At 37.4% G+C, this 12,099-nt stretch overlaps 1 protein-coding gene across 4 annotated transcripts in view; it reads right to left on the bottom strand.

Moving 5' to 3' along the window:
- The window catches only part of CWF19L1 (CWF19 like cell cycle control factor 1), a 32,000-nt gene that overhangs the window by 13,220 nt on the left and 6,681 nt on the right, over positions 1-12,099 (bottom strand). The window contains exons 5-7 of one of the 4 annotated variants that reach the window (XM_042908510.1): positions 10,934-11,148; positions 8,569-8,687; positions 1,044-1,128 (exon numbers count right to left, since the gene is read on the bottom strand). In XM_042908510.1, the coding sequence (XP_042764444.1) occupies positions 1,044-1,128; positions 8,569-8,687; positions 10,934-11,148 (419 nt within the window). Of the gene's footprint in view, positions 1-1,043; positions 1,129-8,568; positions 8,688-10,933; positions 11,149-12,099 lie in introns of those variants that run through there. The other 3 variants (XM_042908511.1, XM_042908512.1, XM_042908513.1) reach the window with 3 other exon arrangements.

The raw sequence follows: 12,099 nt of genomic DNA on the forward strand, positions 1-12,099 counted from the left end.
ATATTTAACCTCAGTACTGCCCATGGAAATGCAACTAATTAACAATGACACACCATCTTTCACCCATCACATTGGTAAAAGTGTTAATAAAAATCTGACACTACTCCGTGAGTATACTGTTGGTGAGGGTATAAACTGGAACTGGAGATGAATTTAATAATGCTTGCCAAATTTAAAAATGTCCCTACTTTTTGACTATAGTCAAAAGACTTTGAATTGCTTAGGGCCGGGGCTAACATGGCCCTGAGAATAAAGCAATAGTAAAATATCGCTATCATAAAAATAGTGAAAATACTGTGAGTGCTACAATAAAAAAAAAATCACAAATCTAAACTTACTAAGAACACGTTGGGCTTAAAAGTTTAAGAAACTATGGGAAAAAAAATATGTACTTGCTTATCTTTTCTGTGCATGTGGTTTATGACACGTTACAGAATAATCTTCACATTATTTATCTGCCTATTCTTCCCTTGCCTGATTGTTCTGATTTTAGCTGTCTCAATCCACAATATCCTGCTTTTGACCCTAGAGAATCAGAAATGCTCACAGGGAAGTGAGACAAATAACATACTTTTCTGGTATATTCTCTTTCATTCACCTGCACTGTTTTCCAGTACAAAGATAGATTCCAGGTATCACTAAGATTTTCCAAAGCCAAGGAGCGGTTAGGTAAATCCTATAAAGGCTTTTATTATTTCTGCTAAATGAAGTTGCTGAAAGAAACAAAGCAAGAGTACCATCTGAGGGCAAACTCATGAATACTTACAAAGACAACTACATGGATATGGGAAGAAAGGAACTTCATTCTTTTGAAATTTTGTCTTTGTTCCACCGGGCCTATTTTCCCAAACCCTTCTCTAAAATCTCCTACAAAGGGCCCAAGGAAACCTGACTTTTTATTATCACATCTTTAGAAAGGAGTCACTAAAGTGCTGGAACCTTGCAATTGGGGAGAAGAAAGATCTGAATGCTAAATTGGCAAGAAAAACATTTATCAGGCAGACAATGAATACTAACCTACCATCAAATACTCAAATCTTTACCTTTTTCTTTTCGGGATTTCCAACACTTGCCAAAGCTATGAACCTGGTGGCATGCTGTGTGGTTTCCTGCAGAACGATGTGGTTTCTATAATGTATTTGACAGATAACAGATTAGCAACAAACTTTACTTCTGACTTACAGTTATGAAATATGTACACTCCATAGGACCACAAGAGAGCACAGATTGTAAGTCTATCACCACCAATAACATAATCTCAGAGGTTACCTATAAATCTAGTAAGATACTCATCCCTACTTCACAGGGCTATTGTTAGAAAAAAATGAGATCATATATCTGAAAAGCACAAAAACTCCAATATTTGGTTTTAAAAGAGTTGTAAGATTGGCAAAATGCTGATAATTGCTTAAATTGGGTAATGGGTATAGGAGGGTTCATTATACTATTTTTTTAGTGTAATGAAAATCTATAATAATAAAAACAGAATGAAATGAGTTTTAAGAAGAAAAATATGCTTCAATAGTAATTTATAGTATGATTTCATTTTTCTAGGAAAAATACAAAAATACAGGAGTGTCTATACTTTACAGAAAAAAAAAGTAACTGAATACACCAAAACACTTCTTCGAGCTTTTCTATGTTTTAAAAGTATCCTACATTAAGCAACTTTTAAAATTAAAAGAAAAATGTTATGGGTTATATACATTTTTTATTTTTAGCAAGTTGACCATTAATACAGATAGCAACCCTTAGAGCTCTTTCCTTATGCTACCGAAATTTCCTGAATCATCACAAAATATAATTTTATTTTAAAAGTCTAGCATAGTACCATTTTTTTATAAGCAAATACACAAACATATGTTTTATATTCACATCACTGGAAAGGAAATAAGCCAAAACACAGTTTGTCTGCTATAACCTGTTTCTTTAAAGAAAGGAAGTACATTCATAATTGGCATAAGGTGAAAGTCATGCTGCTTCACCTGCAACTTTTTCCAACTTTTAAAATGACTGAAACAAGTTTAGCCACAATTAAATAGAAGCTTTAATAATACATCAAGACATTAAGGAAAAACAGCTGAATGTCCTACACAAGTGTCTTTCTTTAGAGCAAGCAGTGACTAGGGCAGTGGCCTCAAGAACTGCTAGTACTTCCCACTGTTAGACTATCCAGTGTGGTAGGCAAAACAACAGCCACCCAAAGATGTCCACGTCCTAATCCCTATAACCTGTGAGTGGTAGCTTACATGGCAAAGAAGAACTAAGGTGATAGATGGAATCAATCAGTTGCTAATCAACTAACCTTAAGATAGGGAGATGATTCTGAACTACCTGGGCAAACCCTACATAATCACAAGGCTCCTTAAAAGTGGAAGAGGAGCTATGTGGATCCTGAGAAACTTAACAGGAGAAACTCCCATGGGGGAGGGGAAGGGGGGGGGGGGGGAAGAGGTTAGAGTGGGAGAGAGCCAAAGCATAAGAGACTCTTAAAAACTGAGAACAAACTGAGGGCTGATGGGGGGTGCGAAGGAGGGGAGGGTGGGTGATGGGTATTGAGGAGGGTACCTGTTGGGATGAGCACTGGGTGTTGTATGGAAACCAATTTGACAATAAATAAAAAAAAAAAAAAAACTGGAAGAGGAGGGGCGCCTGAGTGGCTCAGTTGGTTGAGCTTCCGACTTTGGCTCAGGTCATGATCTCGCATTTGTGGGTTCGAGCCCCGTGTCGGGCTTTGTGCTGACAGCTCAGAGCCTGGAGCCTGCTTCAGATTCTGTGTTTCCCTCTCTCTGCCCCTCCCCTGCTCACGCTCTGTTTCTCTCTCTCAATAATAAATAAACATTAAAAAATTAAAAAAAAAAAAAGTGGAAGAGGAAAACACAGGCCTACCTCAAGAAGCAAGAAAAATCTCAAATACACAACCTAACCTTACAACTAAAGGAGCTAGAAAAAGAAGAACAAACAAAACCCCAAACCAGTAGAAGAAAGGGAATAACAAAAATTAGAGAAGAAATAAACAAAATAGAAACTAAAAAACCAGTGAAACAGATCAATGAAACCAGGAGCTGGCTCTTTGAAAAGATCAAAAAAATTGATAAACCTTTAGCCAGACTCATCAAAAAAAAAAAAAGGACTCAAATAAACAAAATCAAAAATGAAAGAAGAAAAATAACAACCAACACCACAGAAATATTAAGGATTATAAGAGAATATTATGAAAAATTATATACCAACAAACTGGATAACCAAAAAAATGCATAAATTCCTAGAAACATATAGCCTCCCAAAACTGAATCAAGAAGAAATAGAAAATTTGAATAGATTGATTACCAGCAATGAAATTGAATCAATAATCAAAAAACTCCCAACAAACGAAACATCCAGGACCAGATGGCTTCACAGATGAATTCTATCAAACATTTAAAGAAGAGTTAATACCTATTCTTGTCAAACTATTTCAAAAAAAAAGCTTCCAAATTCATTCTATGAGGCCAGCATTACCCTGATACCAAAACCAGATATAGACACTACAAAAAAAGAAAACTACAGGCCAATAACTCTGATGAACACAGATGCAAAATTTCTCAACAGAATTATCAGCAAATCAAATCCAACAACACATTAAAAAATAATTCACCATTATCAAGTGGGATTTATTCCTCCCATGCAAGGATGGTTCAAAATTTGCAAATCAATCAGTGTGATACATCATATCAACAAGAGAAAAGACAAAAACCACTGGATCACTTCAATGGATGCAGAAAAAGCATTTGACAAAGTACAACATCCATTCATGATAAAAAAAAAAAACAAACCTCAATAAAGTAGCGTTAGAGGAAACATACCTCAACATAATAAAAGTCATATATCAAAAACCACAGCAAACATCATACTCAATGGGGAAAACTGACAGCTTTTACCCCAAGGTTAGGAACATGAAAGGGATGTCCACTCTCGCCACTTTATTCAACATAGAACTGGAAGTGCTAGCCACAGCAGACTACAAAAAAGAAATAAAAGGCATCCAAATAGGAAAGGAAGAAGTAAAACTTTCACTATGGCAGATGACATGATACTATATATAGAAAACCCTAAAGACTCCATGAGAAAACTACTAGAACTGATAAATGAATTCAGTAAAGTCACAGGATATTACATCAACATACAGAAATCTGTTGATTTCTATACACTAATAATGAAGTAGAAATTAAGAAAGAAAAATTAAGAAAAAAATCCCATTTACAACTGCACCAATTATAAAATACCTAAGAATAAAGTTAACCAAGGAGGTGAAAGACCGGTACTCTGAAAACTATAAAACACTGATCAAAGAAATTGAAGACAACACAAACAAATAGAAAGATATTCCATGCTCATGGATTCGGAGGACAAATACTATTAAAATGTCCCTACTACCAAAAGCAATCTACAGATTTAATATAATCCCTATCAAATACCAACAGCATTTTTCACAGAACTAGAATAAAAATCCTAAAATTGGTATGGAACCACAAATGACCCCGAACAGCCAAAGCATTCTTGAAAAAGAAGAAGAAAAATGGAGGTATCACAATCCCAGATTTCAAAATATACTACAAAACTGTATTAATCAAAACAGGATGGTACTGGCACAAAAACAGACACACAGATCAACAGAACAGAATAGGGAGCCCAGAAATAAACCCACGATTATATGTTCAATCAATTAATTTTTGACAAACGGTATTGGGAAAAGTGGACAGCCATATGCAAAAAGAATGAAGCTGGACCATGTTCTTACACCATACACAAAAATAAACTCACAATGGATTACAGACATAAACATGAGACCCGAAACGATACAAATCATAGAAGAGAACATAGGCAGTCATTTCTCCGACACTGGCTATAGCAACATTTTTCTAGGTATGTCTCCTAAGGCAAAGGAAACAAAAGCAAACAAACTATTGGTACTGCATCAAAATACAAAGCTTCTGCACAGCAAAGGAAACAATCAACAAAACAAAAAGACAACCTACTAAATGGGAGAAGATATTTGCAAATGCCTTATCTGATAAAATATATAAAAAGCTTACACAACTCAACACCAAAAACACAATCCAATTTAAAACAGACATTTCTCCGTATGAACAGACATTTCTCCAAAGAAGACGTACAGATGGCCAACAGACACATGTAAAGATGCTCAACATCACTCATCATCAGGGAAAGGCAAATCAAAACCACAACGAGTTCTTTATACCTGTACCTTTATACGAGTACCTTATACCTGTCAGAATGGCTAAAATCAAAAACACAAGAAAAAAGCATTGGCAAGGACGTAGAGAAAAAGGAACCCTCATGCAATGCTGGTGGGAATGCAAGCTAGTGCAGCCACTGTGGAAAACAGTATAACAGTTCCTCAAAAAATGTGAAGTCGATTTATTGCATGATCTAGTAATTCCCCTAATGGATATTTACCCAAAGAATACAAAAATACTAATTCAAAAAGATATATGCACTTCTTCGTTTATTGTAGCATTATTGACAATAGCCAAAATATGGAAGCAACCCAGTGTCCATTGATTAATTAATGAATAAAGAAGATGTGGTATATATATACAATGGAATATCACTCAACCATTAAAAAAATGAAATCTTGCCATTTGCAACAACATGGATGGAGCTAGAGTGTATTATGCTAATTGAAATAAGTCAGAGAAGACAATACCAAATGATTTCACCCATGTTGAAATTTAGGAAACAAAACAAACGAACAAAGAAAAAAAAAGACAAAAAACCAGACTCTTAAATACAGAGAACTGATAGTTACAAAGAAGTAGGTGGGAAGATGGGTAAAACAGGTGAAGGGGATTAAGAGTACACTTATTGCAATGAGCACTGAATAATGTATAGAAATGCTGAATCATATTGTACACTGAAACTAACATAACACTGTATGTTAATTACGCTAGGATTTTTTTAAAAAAATAGATGAGGGAAGAGGAAAAGTCAGAGGGAAAGTGACTACAGAAGGTTAAGAGTGACAACATTCAACCACAGTTACTGGCTTTAAGATGGAGTAAGGGGGCCGTGAGCTATGGAACACAGGTGATCTCTACAAGCTTAAGAAGGGAAAAAACCATTCTCCTGTAGAGCCTCCAGAAATGAACATTACCTGGCCAACACTTTGAGTTTAGCCCAGTGAAACCTGGGTCAAACGTCTGACCTACAGAACTGTAAAATGATAAACTATATTGTTTTAAGCTACAAAGTGTGTGGCAACTTTTACAACAGCAATAGAAAACTAATACCACAGGGAAACTGCAAGTACCCATAAAAAGCTGTGAAGATGCTTCCCTCATTTATTTTAAAATAATAATGACTAATGAAGGTTGCTACCTCTGAGTGGTGTTTTTAATGATGATAAACTGTTCCTCAAGGGAAGCAAAACACTCACCAATAACACCCACAACACAGGAATGCAAAGCATGGACTGACTGTAATACCAGGTGCAAATGTTAGTGGAAATTTACCTATGTTAGTATTTGTATCGTGCTGGTTATGGGGTTTTGTTATTACTCTGGTTGAAAACTTGTACAGGCTTGTCTTTTTTTTTTTTTTTAACAGCTTTATTAAGCTCTAATTCAAATACTATATAATTCAGCCATCTAAAGTATATAATTCAATAGTTTTTAGCATATTCACAGAGCTGTGCAACCATCACCACAATCTAATTTTAGAACACTTTTATCACCAGTAAAAGAAACCCTGTACCTATTAGCAGTCACTCCCATTTCCCTCCAACCAGCCCCTGGCAAACACTACTTTCTATCTCTATGTATTTGCCTACTCTGGACATTTTATAATAAGTGGAATCATATAATATGCGGTCTTCTGTGTGTGTGGTTTCTTTGATTTAGCATAGTGTTTTCAAGGTTCACCCATGTAGCCTATCAGTATTCCATTCCTTTTTCTTGAATAACATTCCAAAGTATGGATGTATCACTTTTTCTTTACCCATTCATCACATGATGAATATTTGGGTTGTTTCCACTTTCTGACTATTATGAATAAAGCTGTTATGATCATTTGTGTACAAATTATTGCATGGGCTAGTGTTTTTATTTCACTTGGAACAAGAGTGGAATTCCTGGGTCAGACAGTAACTCTATATTTAAATCTTTTGAAGAACTGCCAACAGTTTGGCAAAGCGCCTGCACCAGCAATGACACCAGCAACGAATCAGGGTTCAGATGCTTCCACATCCTCGCTAACACTTATTACTTGCCTTTTTGCTTGTAGCCATCTTAGGGGATGTTAAGTGGTATCTCCCTGTGGTCTGGATTTGGATTACCCTAATCGATAATGACATGAGCATCTTTCATGTGCCTATTGGCCACTGGTATGTTTTTCAGGGAAATGTGTATTCAGATCCTTAAAAGTTGGATAGGTTAAAAAAAACCGTTGAATACGTTTTGAGAGGCTTGATAACCTCTGTTTTTAGTGCATGATTTCAGAAAACAATAGGCTTTTCTATATGGCGATATAACAGAAAAGGCTGTATTATTTATGATTATATCTTAGGCTTTGAGATTATAGGGAAAGGATAGGTTATTTTTTTCTTTATGACAGAGAGAGAATGTGCACATGTGTGTGTGGGAGGGAGAGGCAGAGAGAGAGGGAGAGAATCCCAAGCAGGCTCTGAGCTGTCAGTGAGGAGCCCAATGTGGGGCTTGATCCCACAAACCTCAAGATCATGACCGGAGCCGAAATCAAGAGTCAGACGCCTAACCAACTGAGCCACCCAGTCGTCCCAGGAAAAAAGTTTTTATAAATTATTTTAGAAATTATCCATGCTCTTTACCAGTGAAGATAATCCAGAGCTAACTTAATTCTATCCGTTAGAAAACACTGGTTTATGGTCTCTGTAAGACATGCTTTAAAAACTCCACTTCCAGGGGCGCCTGGGTGGCTCAGTTGGGTTAAGCATCAGACTTCTGGCTTCAGCTCAGATCATGATTTCACAGTTGGTGAAACTGAGTCTTGCATTGGGCTCTGCACTGACAATACGAAGCCTGCTTGGGATTCTTTCTCCCTCTCTCTCTGCCCCTCCCCCTCTCTCACACACACTCTTCTCTCTCTCAAAATAAATAAACATTAAAAAAAAAAAACCCACCTCCAAACTCAAACTATGAAAAAGCAAAAAACAAATCGATACAAGTTCTTGATTCTTAAACTGAAATACTGCTGACATGCTTATGCTGAGAAATGAGTTTTCAAGACTGTACAAGGAGTACCGGTTTGACCTAATGTGCTATGCTACATAAAGCAGTGATGATTAATACTGTGATAACAGTATTATTACTTCAGACGTTCAAACTGTTAAGGGGCTGTATACAGTCCAATCCCTTGTATTTCTAATTAGGAAACAAACTCAGAAAAGTTGAGTAATTTGAGAGCCACTCACTTCGGTGCCTGAGTAACCAAAAGGAACGAAGATGTTACATGGCTAAAACGAACAAGAGAAGTTCCCATAGAATCCAAGGCAAATTCTTCAAAAAGCCAAAATAATGAAATGCTACTCACCGATAGGGAAGTCTCTCATAATAGGTCTTTTCCAAAGCAGCAAAATGGTATCTTGGTTTCAAGTCTGTGGCAAGACCGGAGATCAAAGCAGAGCCACATTTTTTGGTATCCACTTCTCCCTAGGAAAAAGAAACTCAGTCATCATAACAGACCTAGGAGTTATCAAGAAATGCAAAGAAATAGGACAATTTAAATGTCTTTGAAATTTTTATGTCGATACAAATGTAGGCAGTAGGATTTGGAGAGTAATATCCACAACTTGTGGCAATCAGAGAAACCTCAAACACAGAAGAGGAAGCAGGCTATTGTTAAGTGCAGAGAGGACAACTGCAGGAAGCAGGGGTTAAAAGATAAGGTGAGCCCTCCATACTAATACCCAAAACAGGGTTTATTCTAATCTTCTTGGAAAGCAAGCTCTCGCTCTGGAGCCCACAGACTATGCTTCTATAATCTGCGTTGTTACACATCCATAGTTCTGACAATGCAGACATTCAGAGTCAATGCAAAAAAATAAAAAATTAAAAGCTAGCTTCCAGGGTCCTTAGGATCCATAGAACATCTGGAATGGAATATTCAATGACCTCATGACATAAGCATGCAATCCTTTATTTTGCTTCAGTCAAGAAAGGTGTGGTTTGTGGAAGGCACAACCACACCCTGGCCAAAGTCTGTAACATAAAGTTCATCAAAAATATCAACTTTATTCCCCAAACATCCCTAGCTTTCATTAACAACAAATTATGTGATGTCTCATTCATATTACTTATGAACTTAAGAGAAGGTATTAGCTGCAAATAAAGAAATTACCAAAATTAGTTTTCTACTAAGTAAAGCAAGAAATTCCTTTTACTTATGCTCACTTCCTTCAAGTTTCTGCTGAAGTGCAGGGAATCAGCCTCGAGGTTAGTCGTAGTATCTCAGAGACTGATAAACTGTATTGTTTTCTCCCCTATAAATCATATGTAGTCTTTTATAAACTTTAATCAAATCCTTTTGTTAGCACCCCCAAAATTAAGGGGCCTCATTTTTCTCATCCTTCCTCACAGAGTATTATACGTGTCTTCCTCCCTTCCACCGGCAACTTAGTCCTCCTATCTTCCCTAGCTTTGCCGCACCTTCTCACTGCAACCAGCACTGCCCCTTGAATTCTAGATGAAAACAGCCATGGATTGATGGCAGGGGAAGACAGCACTGTCCCTTTTCCTTTCAACACCCCACCCCTGACAAGGCCCGGTATCTTGTTGGCTATTTTGGTCCAGACACATCGTGAAGTTGGCAGAGAGTGGTCTACAAGACCTTTTTCTGGATCATTACTGATAACTCTGCATCTACTAATTGATACTTGTCTCTAAATGCATTCTTAGGTTTCCCTTCACTGAAACTCAGCTGATGCTTTCTGCCCTCATATACAACCTTTCAAGATCTTCCTTAGGCTTATTTCCACCAATGTGATGGTGGTCACTCCCCAATCTGATACACATCCTCTTTTAGACTGTTTATTAAAATATTAAGATCAAATGCAATGGTGAGCTCCAATGCATCCCAACATTAAAGCTTTCACATTAGAGAAATAACAAGTTTTCAACATTTCTTTTCCCATCTTTAGATCACTATCTTTGATCTCATAATGATTCCATTAAAAAAAATATTTTGAAGTGTGCCTCAATGGCTAAGTCAGTTGAGTGTCCAACTCTTGATTTTGGCTTAAGTCACGATCTCCCGGTTGTGGCTTTGAACCCTGTGTTAGGTTTGGTGTGAAGGATGGAACCTACTTGGGACTCTCTCTCTCCTTCTCTCTCTGCCCCTCCCCCCACCCCTTTCTCTCTCTCTCTCTCAAAAAATAAATAAAATTTAAACTAGGGAAAAACTAGTTAAATTAAACTAGTTAAATTTAAACTAGTTAAATTTAAACTAGTTAAAAAAATTTAAACTAGGAAATAAAAAAATATTTTAAAAGCCAAAATACTACAATGTGCAATGGAATGTGGGGAGGAGAGGGGGGCTACAACTAAAGAGCGGCCATTAGCTGTAAATCTTTTAACTAAAAATTAGTAATCCCTCAAAACACATTAAGAGGAAGCTTGAAAGAAGGCACTTGATGCAGAGAATATAATTTAAAGAATAACTCACTTATAATTAGAATTTTAGCAATCTCATCTGTGAATGGTGCTTTCATAAGATCAATCTGTTTTAAAGTTTTTGCTTTGGTTAACTGATATACTTTTAAGTATCCTGAAACAATTTATAAAAAATTTCTACTGAAAGGTCCTAAGAGCTGAAATATTCAATATAAAGAGCAAAAAGAGCCCAAAATAAGCCAGTGCAATTTGCTTACAGAAATTCCAACTGAACAAGCACTACTCACAGAAGAATTCCCAAAGTTCCCCACATACTTGGGCCATGGGGATGTGAGCAAGATATCAACACCCTTAAACTGGGATGTTGAACACAGCATTGTCCTCAGGGAAGACACATCCTTGGGACTAAAACTGTAACCTGGGACTGGCTCATCTACGGACTCTGTCCCACTGAGGTACACAATCTGCAGCCCCGAGCTTCCAGTGAAGATACCTTTACGACCTGGGTTCAAAGAAAAATGGACAAGTTTTAGTCAAAACTGCAGAAATGTTATTATGGTGATGAATCTCTCTCCCCGCCATGACTTGCCTACCTCCCTGCCATTCTGCATGTCTAAATAAGCACAGACTCTTCTAGAGTCCCTCTTCTGGCTGCAGGGTCTCAGTGGTGGATGGCTACAACTGTGTTCCTGTTCAGGGACAGCAGCCCTTATGTGGAGGCCACTGGAGCCCATGAGCCAGTCTGTTTACCCCAGATGCCTTACAAATGAAAAAGTTGGGAAGCAGTGATTAAGAAAAAGCCTTCCTGTCTTCTGGAAGAGATTCTACATGGATTAAAAGAAACCCAGGGGTGCCTGAGTGGCTCAGTCAGTTAAGCGTCCGACTCCTGATTTCGGCTCAGGTCATTATCTCACAGTTCATGGGATCGAGCCTCGCATCGGGCTCTGCACTGACAGTGCAGAGCCTTCTCGGGATTCTCTCTCTCCCTCTCTCTCTGCCCCACCCCTCATTCTCACTATCTCTCTCAAAATAAATAAACATTAAAAAAAAAAAAAAAAAAGAGGGGCACCCGGATGGCTCAGTCAGTTAAGTACCGGACTCTTGATTTCAGCTCAGATCATGATCTCATAGTTCATGAGTTCGAACCCTGCATGGGGCTCTGCACCAACAGTGCAGAGCCTATTTGGGATTCTCTCTCTCTGCTCCTCCCCCACTCAAACTGTCTCTCTCTCAAAATAAATAAATAAACTTTAAAAGAAAAAAAGAAAAAGAAAGAAACCCAGACACTTGGACCCAGAGAGACGTAATAAGAAAAAGGAACTGCAGTTCTGAGGAAAGTTCAGTCTAGAACACACATACTCTTCATGCAGGCAGCAGCTTCCAATGGGTGGAAAACATCTGGAAAGAGCAACTGGGAAAAACTTGAGACTCTACCCTTTTTTAAATTTATTCC

Source organism: Panthera leo, chromosome D2 (assembly GCF_018350215.1).
Source record: "Panthera leo isolate Ple1 chromosome D2, P.leo_Ple1_pat1.1, whole genome shotgun sequence".
NCBI lineage: Eukaryota > Metazoa > Chordata > Mammalia > Carnivora > Felidae > Panthera > Panthera leo.